This window comes from Molothrus ater, chromosome 29 (assembly GCF_012460135.2).
Source record: "Molothrus ater isolate BHLD 08-10-18 breed brown headed cowbird chromosome 29, BPBGC_Mater_1.1, whole genome shotgun sequence".
Taxonomy (NCBI): Eukaryota; Metazoa; Chordata; class Aves; order Passeriformes; family Icteridae; genus Molothrus; species Molothrus ater.
The window spans coordinates 773,040-789,853 of NC_050506.2; the positions used below are offsets into that span (position 1 = coordinate 773,040).

The 16,814-nt window shown below is 53.2% G+C and overlaps 3 protein-coding genes across 3 annotated transcripts; 1 reads left to right on the forward strand and 2 right to left on the reverse strand.

Annotated features, from left to right (window-relative positions):
• Positions 1-2,646: 2,646 nt before the first annotated feature.
• On the forward strand, positions 2,647-2,964 carry LOC118696048 (keratin-associated protein 5-4-like). The gene has a single exon (XM_036397976.1). The coding sequence runs from the start codon at positions 2,647-2,649 to the stop codon at positions 2,962-2,964; it is 318 nt and encodes a 105-aa protein (XP_036253869.1).
• Positions 2,965-9,486: 6,522 nt separating this feature from the next.
• On the reverse strand, positions 9,487-11,316 carry LOC118696044 (protein MRP-126-like). Its single transcript, XM_036397970.1, has 3 exons — positions 11,291-11,316; positions 10,266-10,424; positions 9,487-9,768 (listed from the first exon to the last, which is right to left on the reverse strand). The coding sequence occupies exons 1-3, from the start codon at positions 11,297-11,299 to the stop codon at positions 9,589-9,591; spliced, it is 348 nt and encodes a 115-aa protein (XP_036253863.1). The 5' UTR covers positions 11,300-11,316; the 3' UTR covers positions 9,487-9,588.
• A 2,564-nt stretch (positions 11,317-13,880) lies between these two features.
• Positions 13,881-15,259, reverse strand: LOC118696046 (protein S100-A7-like). Its single transcript, XM_036397973.1, has 2 exons — positions 15,068-15,259; positions 13,881-14,045 (listed from the first exon to the last, which is right to left on the reverse strand). The coding sequence occupies exons 1-2, from the start codon at positions 15,257-15,259 to the stop codon at positions 13,881-13,883; spliced, it is 357 nt and encodes a 118-aa protein (XP_036253866.1).
• Positions 15,260-16,814: the final 1,555 nt, after the last annotated feature.

Below are 16,814 nucleotides of genomic sequence, written 5' to 3' on the forward strand. Positions count from 1 at the left end.
GCAACACAAAAGAAACTCCAGGCTGCTCACCAGGTTCCCTCACCTGCCCTGTCCTCCCAAATTTCCCAAAATCCTCTGTTTTGGATACCAGCAAATGTGGATGGGGTTTGGATGGAAGGAACCACTCAGTCTCCATCTCCATAAAATCAACGTGGACAAAGACAAATCAAAGACAGGAGAGCTTGGGAGGAAGGAAAATATTTCCCACCCGGTGTTTTCCAAGCTTCTTCACACCAACAAAACCACAGCAGCTCCCAGATGGGAAAATCCAAATTCCAGCCCTTTTTTTGCTTCCAGTTTAACGATTGCAATGTCTTCCATAATCAGTGACAGAAAAGAGCCAAACAAGCTCCATGCTCCTAAAGAATTCCCAGCCCACGCAGCAGAAAGGTACAGGGAGTATCCCAAATTATTGCCTCTCATGGTGTGGGGCTGAGCATCCGGGATTTGCTGGCCAATTAGGAGCTAATTGGGGATCAGGGGAAATGCAAAAAGGGTGTTCCTGCAGCTCTGGAGAAAGTCCCAGGGGTCTGCCAGGTGCCCACAACTGTGTGTGGCCAAAGGCTCCTGTGGGATCCCTCCTCTTCCTCCTCCTCCTCCTCCTCCTCCTCCTTTGGCAGCACCGGAGCCGCTCACCTGGAATAAAACCATGGATTTGTTCCCAGGCTGAGAGACTCAACCACATAATTAAGCACCTTGCTAATCCTGGATCCTTACCCAGGGCAGGGCTTATTCCTTCCAAAAATAAGAATTCCAGCTGCTTGAGCTCTTGGCAATGGCAGGAAACCTTGGAGTTTCCTCGTCGCCCCACCGTGTTTTGACCAGTTCTAAGAGGAACGAGCCAAAGGGGATTCCAGGCAAATCCCGAAATCCCTGAGGTTGGAAAAGCCCCCCAAGGCCATCGAATCCAAGCTGTGCCCAAACCCAGAGGGTCACAGCCAGACCCTCCTTGGACACTTCCAGGTGACTCCAAACCCCTTTTCCAAGGCCTGGCCGCCCTTTCCAGGAAAAAAATTCCTCCTGATTCCCACCTGAGCCTCCTGTCAGGGAGTTGTGCAGAGTCAGAAATTCCCCCTGAGCCCCCTTTTCTCCAGGCTGGGCTTCCCCAGCTCCCTCAGGAGTTCTCCAGCTCCTTCTCCAGCTCCATTCCCTTCTCTGGACCCACTCCAGCCCCTCTTGCCATGCGTGCCCAGAACTGGACACAGCACTGGACATTCCCCTCGCCATCCCCAGTGCAGAGGAAATTCCTGCTAAATCAGAGTTTTCTCCTTTCCCAAAACTGTTTTTGCCACTTCAGGGCCCATTTTGGTTTTTAGGGGAGTTGCAGGCCTAGAGAACCTCAGGACATCCTGGAGGGAAGCTGTGGTTTGTGGTTTGGGGGTGAGACATCATCATCTCCCCCTGAACCCGAATCACTCCCGGGGTGTGATCGACACCAAACCTGACCTGGGGAAACCGGGGCCACCCACGGCTCCCCCAGCCCAGCCCTGCACAGGCAGAGCCGGCAATTAAAGCTCTGTGGACAGGAAAGGCGACCTACAAGGAGAGGCAATCCCAGCCTGGATCGGGTGAGTCACCCCAGGAGCCCCAGAAATGGGGAGGCAAAAAAAAAAAAAAAAAAAAAAAATTAAAAAGCCACCAGCGAATTAAATGGACGGGACAGGGAGGGGCTTCTCCATGTGGGGTGTGCAGAGAGGGTATAAAAGTGCTCCTGTCCCCAAAAGCCTCATTGCCTCTCCTCCTTCTTCATCTCTTCCTGCACGAGCAGCTCGGGTAAGAGCTGGGGGGCTCCAGAACCATTGGTGGGGTGAGTTTGGATCCCCTCACCTGGAACAGGGCTGGGTTTTGTTCTGGGGTGGGTGAGGAGGGAGTCCAGGGGTTCGGAGGGAGCAGAGGTGGGGATGTGGAGGGAGGGTCTGGGGTCTTGGCTCTGATTTTGGAAAGCCAGGCATGGCCTGGGTGCCCCCAACGCCTTCAATGGGACAATGCCAGGGAGGAAAGGGATCCAGGAATGTGGGATCTGGCTGTGAATGGGACAAGGAACACTGGGATCCCTTTTCCCAGTGCCAGCCAGGGAGGGTCTGGGGTCTTGGCTCTGGTTTTGGAAAGCTGGGCATGGCCTGGGTGTCCCCAACTGTTGCAGTGTGATACAACACCCAATGCCTTCGGTGGGACAATGCCAGAGAGGAAAAGGATCCAGAAATGTGGGATCTGGCTGGGACTGGGAAAAGGAACACCCCCAGGGAGCGTCTGGGGTCTTGGCTCTGATTTTGGAATGCCAGGCATGGCCTGAGTGTCCCCAACACCTTCAGTGGGACAATGCCAGAGGGGAAAAGGATCCAGAAATGTGGGATCTGGCTGGGACAATGCCAGAGGGGAAAAGGATCCAGAAATGTGGGATCTGGCTGGGACTGGCACAAGGAACACCGGGATTCCTTTTCCCAGTCCCAGCCAGGCATGGCCTGGGTGTCCCCAACGCCTTCAGTGGGACAATGCCGGGGGGGAAAACAATCCAGAAATGTGGGATCTGTCTGGGACTGGGAAAAGGACCTCCAAACTCCAAACCCTGCTGCCTGGAAGGGCAGGAGCAGGAAGGACAAAGCCCTGCCAGCTGCTGCGTCCCCACAGGTGACCCAGCACAGCGCCATGTGCTCCCGCCAGGACAAGGACCAGTGCCACCGGCAGCAGCGCCAGAGCAGTGGTGGCTGCCACAGCTCCGGTGGCGGTGGCTGCCACAGCTCCGGCGGCGGCGGCTGCCACAGCTCTGGCGGCAGCTCTGGGGGCTGTCACAGCTCAGGTGGTGGCGGCTGTCACAGCTCAGGCGGTGGCGGCTGCCACAGCTCGGGCGGTGGTGGCTGTCACAGCTCCGGTGGCTCCGGCTGCCACGGGAAGCCGCAGATGCCGGTCCAGCAGCAGCAGCAGCAGCAGCAGGTGCCGCAGATGCCCCAGCAGAAGATGAAGTGACAGCGTGGCCATCGCCTTGTCCCAGCTCTGGCAGCAAAGGCCGCACGGGGACCGGATCCCTGTCACCTCCCCGGGGGTCCCGAAGCCTCCCCGGTGCCCTCCGGAGCCCGGCAAGGGCTGGGCTGTGCCCAATAAAGAGTCACATCCTCTAAACCCCGCTGGTGTTGGTGTTTCCTTGCACTCCAGAGCCTGGGAGGCAGCCCAGGATGGGGATTTGGGACTGGGAGGTTCTCCAGAACCAGGATGGGGTTTTGGGGCTGGGAGAGGCAGACCAGGATGGGGTTTTAGGGCTGGGATGTTCCCCAGAACCAGGGACACAGCCCAGGATGGGGTTTTAGGGCTGGGATGGTCTCCAGAGCCAGGATGGGGTTCTGGGGCTGGGATGTTCTTTAAAACCTGGGAAGCAGCCCAGGATGGAGTTTTAGGGCTGGGATTTTCTCCAGAACCAAGGACACAGCCCAGGATGGAGTTTAAGGGCTGGGATGTTCTCCAGAATCAGGGACACAGCCCAGGATGGGGTTTTGGGGCTGGGAGGTTTTCCAGAGCCAGCCTGGGTTGAGGTTTTAGGGCTGGGATGTTCTCTAGAACCAGGGAAGCAGCCCAGGATGGGGTTTTGGGGCTGGGATGTTCTCCAGAGCCAGCCCAGGATGGGGTTTTGGGGCTGGGAGGCTCCTAAAATCCAGGCAGGCACCAGGTTGGGTGGTTTTTATTGGGTTTTTGTGGTGTTACAACCGTTTGTGTGAGAAGGGGGAAAATAAGCAGGGGAAATAAATCGCCTTTGGGATATTTACAGTGCAGAAAGATCTCTCTGAAAATCCACCTCCCTGAGGTGCATTTTTGGTGTGTCCACCCCCTCAGAAACCCGTGGGAATTCTGCTGCTGACTCCAAATGAGCTGGAAATGAGCTCCCAACAAAAATAAACTTTTAATTTTCCCCCAGGAATTGCCACTCTGGGCTCGTCATTTCTGTACAGGCTGATATCAAATAATCAAATAATTCCCCTGCTCATCCCAGCCCTATTAACCAGGGATTTTTTTTCTTTTTTTTTTCGCTTTCTCCCCATTAATAACCGGGGTGAAGGGGCTGAGATTTCAGCAGGGTTGAGATTTTTTGCTTTTTATGAGGAAAAAAAGAGAAAATCTGCCCCCAACCACCCCCTCCAAGCCTTCAAAGCTGCATTTTTAAAGCACCCCAAGGAGACACCGCTGGAGCAGGGGGACCAAAGGAGACCTGGGGATATTTTTGCCTCATGGAGGTAAATTGGTGGAGCTGGGCTCGGTCCTCACTCGTCCCAGGATGTTCCTGGCGTGGAAGGAGGAGCAGGAAAAGCCTGGAAGGAGATCCCAGCATCGGAGCAATCCTATGGAAAAGGGAGGGAAACCCACGAGGGGGGTTCACCCACAAAACCTGGCAGGACCCGAGGTCCCTCCCTCCAGCCCGCCCTGATTGGTGCCCAATTACTGCACGGGTTTAATTAGGGCTGATTAAACGCCCTGCAGAGCCCAGCTCCTGCTCCATCCCACCCTCCCCGCCGGGCTGGGCTCGCCACCATGGCCACACCTCGTCACCTGCGGGTGACACCGGGCACGGGGTCCCCACCTTAGGAGGTGTCCCAGGGGTGGCGTCACCCTGGTGTCCCTCACCTGCTCCCTCCACGTGCCAGGAGCAGCACAGGGCCCTCAGTAGATGCAGGGCTTGGCCGGAGCCCTCTCCTTGTTCATGGGCTCCGTGTCGGGCTCCGAGGGCCGGGCGACGGCTCTGGACTTGCTGCTCGGGGACCTCTGAGGGGACACGCGGCCCTGTCAGCCCCTCCCGAGGTGGGGAAGGGCCGGGACCCCTCAGCCCGAGGTGCTGGAAGGGTCCAAACCCGTCCAAACAGGGCTGCAGAGCGGGAAAAGGGGAGGGGGCGCAGGAGCTCCGCAGGGAAAACCCCAAGGGAGGAGAGACCCCAGCCCAGCCTCGGATGTGGGGTGGGTGCTGCAGACCCCCCTCACCCCCCAGAATACCCCAGAGGGCAGAGGGGGATGTGGTGACAGCAGGAACCCGGTGGCTGCAGCATCCCCAGAGCCCAAATCCCAAATTTTGGGTGCCCCAACTGCCCACGGGGAGTGCCCGGCTGTGGGTGCCCATCCTGCCTCTCTGTCCCTGCAGTTCCTGAGGAGAAATCCCTCTCCAGCTTGCCTGGAGCCCCTGCAGGTCCCGGAGGGGCTCTGGGGTCCCCACATTCCCAACATTCCCAGCATTCCCAGCCTGGATCCATCAGGAAAGGTCTCCAGTCCCTTTATCACCTTCGTGGTCTCCTCTGGACTCGCTCCAACAATTCCAGGTCCCTTTCCCAGCCTCTTTTCCCCCCTCCGGCCCCTGCTGTTACCTTGACAGGAACGAATTCCTGCTGGATCAGCTTCTTGAACTCGCTCCTGCTGAAGGTCTCCGATTTCCTGCCCTTCCTGGCGTTGCCCTGGGAGCTCTGCATCATGTCAGTGATGGCTTTGATGAGCCTGGACATGGCTCCAGTCCTGGGGAGGAGCAGAACCTGAGGCCGCAGACGCTGTCAGGGCGGCAGGAAAATCCCCCCGGAACATCCCTCCCAAAAACCCCAAATATGCCTTCTAAAAATCCCAAACATCCCTTTGAATAATCCCAAACATCCCTTCCAATAATCCCAAACACCCCTTCTAAAAATCCCAAATATCCTTTTCAATTATCCCAAACATCCCTTCCAAAATCCCAAATATCCCTTCCAATAATCCCAAATATCTCTTCCAAAAATCCTAAATATCCCTTTCAAAAATCCCAAATATCCTTTTCAATGATCCCAAATATCTCTTCCAATAATCCCAAATATCCCTTCCAAAACTCCCAAACATCCCTTCTAAAGATCCCAAACATCCCTTCCAATGATCCTAAAGATCCCAAACATCCCTTCCAATGATCCTAAACATCCACAATTCCCAAATATCTCTTCCAAAAACCCCAAATTTCCCTTCCAATGAGATCCCAAACATCCCACCTCAGCCTTCCTGCATTCAATTTCACCAGAGCTAAAAAGAAATTTTCCTTTCCCGGCTTCTCCGAGGACTTTCCCCTCGATCCCCCTCATTTTTTTCCACTTTCCCTGCCTCAATTAGAGGGAAGCTGCTCCCAGGCACTTGTGGGGTGAATGAATCAGCTCCTGCAGGTGCCCAAAGGAGCTGATCCCGTCCTGCCGCCGGCTAAAACCGGTTCTGGGGCAACCCCACGAGCGCAAAAATTCATTTTAAAGACAAAAAGAAGCGATGGAGCCTCACCTGGATCCGCACCGGGAGTGGCGGGAGAGGCTCGGAGCAGCCCCGGGCAGGCTCGGGAGTGGGAGGAGGAGGAGAAGGAGAAGGAGGAGGAGGAGGAGGAGAAGATTCCTTCCGGTCAGTCCTGTTCTCTTCCCAGGGAGGCTCCCTCATTATCCTGCGCTCCCAGGATGTTTACGGCACAGCTGGAGAGGTGGATGTAGGTCAGGGACAAAGCACCTCCTCGGGTGCCCAAAAACACCAGCCAGGGGTTCCCCTTCTCACGTAAAATTCTGCATTTCTCATCCCCTAAAATGGGGTTTTTCCTGTCTAGAACACAAAGGGTTTGTGGGTTCGGCAGCGGTGGCACGGTGAGGACACCTGGGGATCACCATGGGATCCTGCCCTGATGGATCTGGGATCACCATGGGATCCTGCCCTGATGGATCTGGGACCAGGCTCAGGCTCTGATCCTGCCCCGATGGATCTGGGACCAGGCTCTGATCCATCCCCAGGACCCGGGAAAGGCTCGGGGGCTGCAGCCACTCCCAGCCCAGCTCATTCTCTCCCGGAGGAGCTGCGGGGCTGCCCGGATCCCTCCCCTTGCCCAGGGCTGCCCGGATCCCATCCCTGCCCAGGGCTGCCCGGATCCCTCCCCTTGTCCAGGGCTGCCCGGATCCCATCAGGGCTGCCAGGATCCCTCCCCGTGCCCAGGGCTGCCCGGATCCCTCCCTTTGCCCAGGGCTGCCCGGATCCCATCCCTGCCCAGGGCTGCCAGGATCGCTCCCCGTGCCCAGGGCTGCCAGGATCCCTCCCCGTGCCCAGGGCTGCCAGGATCCCTCCCCGTGCCCAGGGCTGCCAGGATCCCTCCCCGTGCCCAGGACTGCCCGGATCCCATCAGGGCTGCCAGGATCCCTCCCCGTGCCCAGGGCGTGCCCCTCTCGGGCACCGAGATCTCCAGACAGGGGCAGATCTCGCTCAGCATCTCCCCGCGGCTGGGACAGGAGCGCCTGCAGAGCCACCCACGCCCCTTGGTGGGTTGGAAATGGGATCAAGCCACGGGCTGGAGCCAAATTTTCCTTCCCCAGCAGGATGAGGCAAGAGGCAGCAAGTCCCTGCAGGTCCCTGGCTGCTTTTGGGGCAGCTGCAGCGGCCTTGGCTGCTCTCCCTCTTTGGGAAACCCAGGAGCTTTTGGGGGATTTTTTGGGATTCCCTTCAGTGCTGGGTTTGGGGCATCACTGTGGGCGTACCAGCTGTGGGTTTCTCTGGGTCTGGATTGAAGGCACTTGAGACAGAAATTCATGTTTGGACTCAAGAGTTTATTATTGTGTTTATTATTTCTTATCAGTAAAACAGTCTCACTACTGTGAGCCCAGCAGTTTTTCATCAGGGGGCACAAAATGCCCAACAATCTCTTGTTCCAAGGTCTTTTAACACTAAACTATCCAGTTAAGAGCTGACACCTGGATTATTTTCCCTTTTAACCCAATAACTGATCCCAAAGAGCCCAAAAATGCTGATTTTCCCACCCAATTACAAAACGCCACCCAAACCCATGAAGAAGGAGGAAGAAGAAACATGAAGAGGAAATTCAGGACAGCACCCTGTGCCCTCCATCTTGCATACTAAAAATCCCAAAAACCTCAGTTTCTCGCTCTCTGTAATTTCTCACTTTCGTGGGTTCCGGTCTACTTTGAAGTTTAGGAAATTTCTCCATGGATGAGGGTCAAAGTCGGCGCTCCCCTGGCGGTGGCAGCTCAGGCAGGACCTGGCGGCCTCTGCAAGTGTCGCCTCCCGGCGATGTCACATCCCAGCAGGTGGCACCAGGAGCCCGGGCTCGCCTCCGGATCCCGGAGTCTTTTAGGGGATTATTCTGATTATATCTTATTAGGGGATTATTATTAAAATAAATAAATAAATAAATAAATAAATAAATAAATAAATAAATAAATAGTATTATTATATTATGTTATATTATTTATATTATATCATATCATATCATACCGTATTATATATTATGATAACATAAATATTATAATATAAATAATATAATATAATATAGTATAATATAATATAGTATAATATAATATAATATAATATAATATAATATAATATAATATAATATACAGTATATTGATTTACTATTATATTATATATTATACATTAAAGTAATATAATCTTATACTTTAATATAACATATATTACTATTATATATTAAGACAATATTATATATTAAGATAATATATAATATTATGGTATACTCTTATAATATATAATATATAATATATAATAATATATATAATATAGTGTATTATGTATTATATAATAATTATTATTATTATTATTATTATTATTATTATTATTATTATTATTATTATTATTATTATTATTATTGGTGGTGGTGGTGGTTTTGTTGTTATTATTTATTATTACATTTAAAAAATAAATTTTAAAAAATAAATCTTAAAAATAAACATTTTTAAAACACCTCATTTTTTGGGGGTGCAGAGCTGAGGGCTCCCTGCTCCTGCTGCAGCTTTGACCCCGTTAGGAGGAATTTGACATTTTGTGTGTCAAAACCAGCTCCAGAGGAAGCTGAAGCAACCTGGGGGTGAAGCAAACCCGGGGAAGTCTTGTGTTAATTGTGCCTTGTGTTAATTAATTGCGTCTTGCTTCAGCTCTTGCTGCTTTGGGGAAGTTTCTGGAAGGTTCCTTCCCGGAGCTGGGCGGTTTCAGGGCTTTGAGTCACCCTTGGGAAATCAGCTCTGCTGCTTTTCTGCCCCAAAAAGGGTTTGGGAAGCTCCCAGCCAGCTTCTCCCTCTGAAAAGCAGCTCATTATTACTAATTAACCTTTTTGGGGTGTTCTGGGTGAGGGATTGGGGTTGTTTCATGTTCTTGTCCACAAATAAGTTTTTAAGCCCAAAACTTAAAGTGCCCACCACCATCTGTGGAGCAAAAATGCCCTAAAAAGGGTTTTTCTGCAGAAATTAGTGCTCATCCTTCCTCCCAGCTCCTGCCCACCACCAGAGCTCAGCCTTGGGACATCTGTGCAGAATTTTCAAAAAATGGGAGTTTTTCCAGTTGGAAATGCAAAAATCCATCAAATCCTGGGTGCAACCCCAACCTCTGTGAGCCACCAGCAGCTGCTGGGGTGAATCCCAAATTTCCAGTCCCAAAGGTGGGAAAGGAGAGAAAAAAACCCAGAAAAACCCACAGAGACACCGGAGAGCTTTGGAAATCTTTATTTGGCAGCAAAACCACGGCGCTGGCAGGAAGAGGAGGGAGAGAGGGAGGATTTTAAGGCTGGATTCAGCTCTGGAAGCTTCTCCAAACTCCAGGATTTTGCTCGGAGGCGCTGCCTCAGTGGTGGTGCTGGTGCTGGTGCTGGTGCTGGTGGTCCTCCACCTCATGCAGGTGCTCGTGGGTGGCGCAGGTGACACGGGTGACCAGCAGCATCATCTCCCCAAAGCTGATCTGGGCGTCCTTGTTGACGTCCAGGTCCTTCATGATCTGGTCGATGGTGGCCTTGTTCTTCACGTGCTGTGAAGGAGAAAGAGGGGACGAAGTGAGGGCAAAATCTCCTTGGTTTATCCCTGGGGGGACAAAATTTTCCTTTGGCTTTAGGAAGGTGAGCTCCGAACCAAAAAAATGGGGTTTTTTGGGGGCTGTTTGGGGTGTGGCTTCCAGGAGGAAAAGGAGATTTTGGGCTGATTTTTGCAGAGAAAGGAATGAGAGCTGTGAGGTTTCCTCCATGGAGAACATTTGGGATGGGGTGGTTGGGCAGGATAGTTTCTCCCCTGGGTAGACAAAATTTTCCTTTGCCTTTAGGAAGGTGAGCTCCAAACCAAAAAAAAAATGGGTTTTTTGGGGGTGTTTGGGGTGTGGCTTCCAGGTGGAAAAGGAGATTTTGGTCTGATTTTTGCAGAGAAGGGGATGAGGGTTCCTTGGTGGAGAACGTTTGGGATGGGGTGGTTGGGCAGGAGAGCAGAGCAGGAAAGGGGGCGAACCCAAACCCTGGGGACAATCCAACCCCTCACCTTCAGGTAATTGGCCAGCTGCTTGTCAATCATCATCTTGAGCTCCTTCTTGGTCAGGGTGTCCCTGTCGCCCTCGCGGCGCGAGAACTGGTGGAAGACGTCGATGATGACGTCCATGGCCTTCTCCATCTCCGACAGCTGCTCCTGGCTCTGCTGGCCCTGCAGGAGAAATGGTCATTGGGAATGTCCAGGAGAATCCGGGATAACTGGGCTGGAACCAGGAGAATCTGGGATAACTGGGCTGGAACCAGGAGAATCCGGGGAGGAACGTTCCTTTCTGTTGGAGGCCGAAGGACCTCCTTGTCCAAGGGGGCTGAAGGAGAAAATCTGGGGAGGAACTGTTCCATTTTGGAGCTCTTGGAGTTTTCTCCAAGGAGGCTGAAGGACCTCACAGGCCCTGTGCACCTACAGATGAGAGCTCAGAGCTGATTCGGCCCCAAAATGGGCCTGGTCTGAGGCTGGTTCTGCAGATAAACCAACCAGAGAAGGTGATAACACCCCAAAAACACACAGCAGGTGATAACACCCCAAAAACCTTCAGTGGGGACACCAAGCAGGTGAACAACACCCTAAAAATCCTCTGTAGAGACATCAAGCAGGTGACAACACCCCAAAACTCTCTGTGCAGGTCACAACACCCCAACAACTCTCTGTAGGGACACAGAGAAGGTGACAACACCCCAAAACCCTCAGTAGGGACACAGAGAAGGTGACAACACCCAAAACCTTCTGTAGGGACACAGAGAAGGTGACAACACCCCAAAAACCCTCTGTGGGGACACAGAGCAGGTGACAACACCCCAGAACTCTCTGTGGGGACACAGAGCAGGAGATCTGATGTCCAGGAGCCTCTCTGGTGACCGGGAACCTCTTCCAGGAGGAAACCTCTGTCCTCATGGGCTCTGGAGATGGTTTTGCCCAGCCGGGACCCCGGCTGGAGATGGAGAGACGCTCCCTGAGGATCCTCACACCTGGGATGACCTGGAAAAGAGCACGGACACCCCAAATACCCCCCCTGCACTTGCCTTGCTCATCTTGTCACCGCAGAGAGGTCCCCTGGGGCGGGTGCGGGGCCGGTGCCACCTCGGTGTCTCTTATAGCCCAGCCATGAAGTGTCCCCGTTGTGAAATGTCCCCATCCCGTTCCTGGCTGGCCTCACACGGCCCCTGGCATTGCTCAAGGCTCCGGGAAGTTCCCCAAAAGGGGCTCTGTGGCTTTTCCCGCAAGCTCAGGCTGTCACCGGCTCAGGTGGGGGCGGCCCTGTCCCCTCACCTGCTGGGATTCGCCAGCAGCTCTGGGCAAAAGCCCCTTCCCTCGGGATTCTTCCACACCTGGGATTTTTCCACATTTGGGATTCTTCCACCTTTGGGGTTCTTCCACCTTTGGGATTCTTCTACATCTGAGATTTTTCCACATTTGGGGTTCTTCCACATTTAGGATTCTTCCACATTTGGGGTCCTTTCACATTTGGGATTTTTTCCACATCTGGGATTCTTCCACATTTGCAATTTTTCCACTTTTGGGATTCTTCCACCTTTGGGGTTCTTCCACATTTGGGATTTTTCCACTTTTGGGATTTTTCTCAATTTTCCTCCTTTCCAGGGCTGTTTGCTGATGCCGGGGAGTGAAGGTCACCCCCTGCCCTGCTCATCCCCAAAATGTCCCCACCCTTGGTCCATCCCAGTGCCCCAGGACTTGCCAAAAACCTCCAAAATCACCAAGCCCGACCTTTGACCCTTCACCAGAGCAGAACACCGAGTGCCACCTGCTCCTGGCAGGGCTGGCTGTGTCACACGGGGCACAGGTGGCACCGGGAACGTCCCCAGCCTGCGGCAACCAGCCGTCCATGAAAGACGATCCGGGCGTGTTCCCGGCCTGGCCCAGCTCCACGAGCTCCGTTACATCCATGCCAAGGGCGGTTTGTCCCCACCCCAGGTGTGCCCTGAGCTGCAGAGCCCAGGTGTGGCTCAAAGGCGAATTTTTATTTCGCTTTCCAGGGCTCTGTCCTGGATTTTGTGGCTTTTTTTGTGTTGTTGTTTCTCGGCCTGGCAGAGGCCCAGCGCGGGCCTGGCAGCTCCGAGCTGCCAAGCTGGGGAGAAAAACGAGATTTTCCAGCATTTCCTCATCAAAATGAGCTGCCTGCTGACTCAGCACGCTTGTCTGGGGTTGGTTTGACCTGCCTGGCTCAGGTTGGTCTCGTCATGGTTGGTCTCAGGTTGGTCTTTGCTCTCCTGGTTTTGGAGGCCAAAACAAGGCCTAGGCCGAGTTCAGGAGCTCCTTTCAGCAGGAATTTCCTCCTGGAAAGGGCAACCAGGCCATGGAGGTTTGGAGTCCCCGTCCCTGGAGGTGTCCAAGGAAGAGCTGGACATTGGTCTGGGTGACCAGGTGGGGACAGGTCTGAGTGACCAGGTGGGGACAGGTCACAGGCTGGACATTGGTCTGGGTGACCAGGTGGGGACAGGTCACAGGCTGGACATTGGTCTGGGTGACCAGGAGGGGACAGGTCACAGGTTGGACTCCATCTTGGAGGTCTTTCCCAAGTGAAAGGACCCCAGGATTCCATCCCCAGCCCCCAGCCCTGGCTGCTGGGGTGCTCTGCTTTCACAACAGGCACGTTCTGCTGCAGAACAGGACATCTGGGGACATCGGGCACATTTCACAACGGGGTGTCCGGGGGTGGCCGCGGCGTTGCAGAATTTTGGTGCAACTTCAGGAAACCTCCTCGGGTCACTTTGGTGACTCTGGAGGTGCCAGGGGGACAAGGATGGGGGACAGGGATGGGGGCCAGGGTGTTCCAAGGTGGCCTGAGCCAGGGGTGACCCCCAGGTGTGAGTGGTCACTGGAGGCACTGAGGGACAAGGGGCTCACAGGGACAGGTGCTGGCACCACTTTGGTGGCTCTGCAGGTGTCCTTGCAGGAGAACCTCCCTGTCCAGCTGTCCCCAAGGTCCAGGCTCAGCCAGGGGTCCATGAACCGGAGCAGAAACAGCCCAGGACCTGCTGGGAGGTGCCCAGGGACCCACAGGAACACCCGGAGTTGCAAAGAGTTGCAAAATTCTTTCAAAACTCACTTTTAGGGGCAGGAGAGCGGCTGGTGTGGGGAGAGGGAGCAGCAGCTTTGTCCCCCTGGGGTCCATATCCCAACACCACAACACCCCAACTTCCCAAATCCCAAATTGTCATCAAGCAGAGCATTCCCAGTCCCTGAGATACAGGACTTGGGATTTTGGGTGTTTGGGTGTTGCCTCAGATCCAAGATTTGGGATTTTGGGTGTTTGGGTGTTGCAGTTTTGGGATATGGAAGTGCCTGAACTCTGTGTCTCTCCCGGAACGGCAGAAAATCATCATTAGCACATCCTGAAATCCCAATATCCCAAACCAGAGGATTTTGGGCACTGGGAACATTTTGCTTCATGAGGATTTTTTGACAGAACCATCACTTCAGGTGACCCCACCCACCCCTCTCTGTCCCTCCTGCCACCCCCACGACGGATGAGGAAAAGCTCAGAGAACTTCAAGTGCTGCTTTATTGTGCCATGGGGCTGCTCCAGGCGGGCAGGGAGCAGCCAGAGCCCGATCCCCCAAGCTTCCCTCTCCCGTTTTTCCACGGCCAGGCTCAGTCTTTGTCGGGCCCGCAGCGCTCGGAGCCGTGGCTGATGCGGTGGGCGTCATCAGCCAGCTTGCTCAGCACGATGGTGAACTCCTCGAAGCTCACCTCCTTGTCCTTGTTCAGGTCGGTCTCCTGGAAGAGCTTCTCCAAGTAGCCAGGCCGGTTCCTGTCCTGATTTTGGGGACACGAGGAGGGGTCACGTCCCTGTCCCAGCTCCACTCCAAGAGCCGGGTGGATCCTTCCCTGACCTGGGAAGGGCTTGGAAGCTGCAGGATGTCCCAACCCTCCTCTACCTCACCTTTAGCCCCAAATTAAATCCCAGAGGAGACAGGATTTTGTCCCAAATCCCTGTAGTTGGGGGCACAGTGGCTTTTAGGAGAAATCCATTGGACCAGGCCAATTTTTGGAGAAATCCATTGGATCAGGCCAATTTTGGGAGAAATCTGTTGGACCAGGCCAATTTTGGGAGAAATCAGTTGGATGAGGCCAATTTTGGGAGAAATCAATTGGAGAAGGCCAATTTTGGGAATCACCAACGATGAACTTGCACCGCTTTTCAACTTATTGAGAGGAGACTGCGACATTAGAACTCCCAGAAGTTCTAATCCTCACGGCCTAGGCCCAAGAAGCCCTTGAGAAGTTTGGTGAGGTCCTTCAACAAAGACAAGCACATGGATGTCACAGATATTTCTCCTTGCAGTGTCAGGAGAAAAAAATGCAATTGTGTGGTCTCAGATTTCAATAGGACACCTCAAAGAGGAATCTGAACGGATTTTCTTATCCTACAGATCTCCAAAACCAATTTTTACAACATTAGAAACAACAGCTTGGGGTCATAATCAGAGCCAGAGCGAAACTGCTGACAACGGCAAAGATTCCACAATTTATCTGCCAATTGAAAAGAGAATCTTCTTTTGGGCATTACGAAAACCAGAAAAAGCTTCAAATTGCATGGCTGGACTGTTCAGGTGTGAGTTTAATTCACTTCACACCACCACGCACGTGGAATCTTTTGATTAAGGCGTTGCAAAAACCAGAAGAATCTCAAACTGCAGTTTGGACTGTGCCTGTGTGATTCACTTCCCACCACCACAAGCAGTAGGGGTGGCCCCAACCCGGCTGTGACAGAAACCCCCCCGTCCCCCGGGAGCTCCCGAACCCCATCCCCGTGGGGTTGTCCCCCGGGCACTCACGCAGGTCCCCAGGAAGGACGGCGCCTGCTCCTTCAGCAGCGTGGTGAAGTCGCTCATGCTCAGGAGGTCAATCTCACCCTGGCGGATGCTGTACTGGTGGAACACGTCCACCACGGTCTGCAGGGCCTTCTCCAGGGTGCAGTTCCCCGGGAGCTGCCGGCTCCCGGCGTGGCTGTGGGTGCTGGTGGACATGGCTGAGCTCCGGAGGGACCTGCAGGGGTTGGGGACAAACCTCGACGTGTGAGAGGGGACAAAAATCAGCGGGAGCTGCACCTGAGCCTGGGGGCACCTGCAGCTCTTTGGTGTGGAGCAGAAAATGAGGGGATTTGGGGGCATTGCTCCAGTTTGGCTTCGTCAAGGAAGCAGCTTGTTCCGACACAGCTGGGGACATTTTTCAGGTGAGGAAAGCAGGGTCAGGCCAGTGGGGGCGTTTAGGACACAGAATTAGTGGTGCCTCCACCAAAGATGCCACCAAAATCCCATTAATTTGTCCTCATTTTCCAACCCCAACCAACCTCCTGCTCTACCCCGAGGAGAACCCATCGCCCCGAGCTGATGGATCCCAAATGGCTTCTCCCTCATCCTTTTCCCTGCAAGGACCATCCTCGTCCTACTCACCCTGGTCTCCGAGGAGGGTTTGGATCCGTCAGTGTGACCCAGGAGCCTGGAGCAGCCCTTTTATACCTGTCTGAGGTCCTGTTTCATCAGAGCTGGTGACACACCTGCCACAAGCATCAGCTTGAGTTCACATTTCCCGCACCTGGAAATTGCCAGGTGGGAACCCCGAGCCCCTCCCGGCCTCATTCCTCCGCTTCAAGTTCCTGGTTGCACCCACCAGGCTTTGGAAATGTTGTCCTTGGCCCCTCCATCACCTCTGACAGGGCTCAGGGAGGGGAAAAACCCCGGCTTGGTCACACCTCCATGTCGAGGGCAAGGCCTTTCGGGCAGAAGTTGCCAAAACTTGGGGAGTTTTGCAACACGACGAAAAATTTGCACATTTTCCTTCTGCTGTAGGAGCAAACTGGGCTGTTGCACATGGAAACAGGGATGACTTTGTCCCCTGGGTGAGTTTTTAATGTGATTTCTGTTTCCTGCAACGCCAACTGGTTGGACGCTGCCCAAGACAAAGCAGCATCTGTTTTTTATAACTTGTTTTCCAGAATATTTTCCATTGTTTTCTGCTTGTACTCTACTCTCATTCCAGAGATTTTCTGGAGGAAACTGGGCATAAAACCAGGAGAAAACCCAAGGCCGGGGTCTTTTCTGGCTGGTGCAGGAACTGCTGCATATTTTGCAATTGTCACCTCTTTGTCACCCATGTTAGGGACAAGGACAAGCAGATTTAAAATCAGACAATGAGAAGGTTTAAAAATCAGACAATGAGAAGATTTAGAATTGGACCACGAGAAGGTTTAAAATCGGACAATGAGAAGGTTTAAATTCGGACCATGAGAAGGTTTAAAATCGGACAATGAGATTTAATTTTGGACCATGAGAAGGTTTAAAATCAGACAATGAGAAGGTTTAAAATCAGACAATGAGAAGGTTTAAAATCAGACAATTAGATGATTTAAAATTGGATCATGAGAAGGTTTAAAAATCAGACAATTAGAAGATTTAAAATCAGACAATGAGAAGGTTTCAAAATCAGACAATGAGAAGGTTTCAAATCAGACAATGGGTAGGAGGAAGAGGGAAGGACCAGCCAAACCAGGGGTGCCCGTTCGTGTTTGAGGATGCTCCTGTG

What these genes read in the sequence shown, in the direction of transcription:
- LOC118696048 (XM_036397976.1), top strand. Translation starts at nt 2,647, where the DNA reads ATGTGCTCCCGCCAGGACAAGGACCAGTGCCACCGGCAGCAGCGCCAG.
- LOC118696044 (XM_036397970.1), bottom strand. An exon ending in AGCTGGCCAATTACCTGAAG is followed by an intron (nt 9,769 to 10,265) that starts GTGAGGGGTTGG and finishes TCTCCTTCACAG; the next exon opens with CACGTGAAGAACAAGGCCAC.
- LOC118696046 (XM_036397973.1), bottom strand. Translation starts at nt 15,259, where the DNA reads ATGTCCACCAGCACCCACAGCCACGCCGGGAGCCGGCAGCTCCCGGGG. An exon ending in CGTCCTTCCTGGGGACCTGC is followed by an intron (nt 14,046 to 15,067) that starts GTGAGTGCCCGG and finishes CCCCAAAATCAG; the next exon opens with GACAGGAACCGGCCTGGCTA.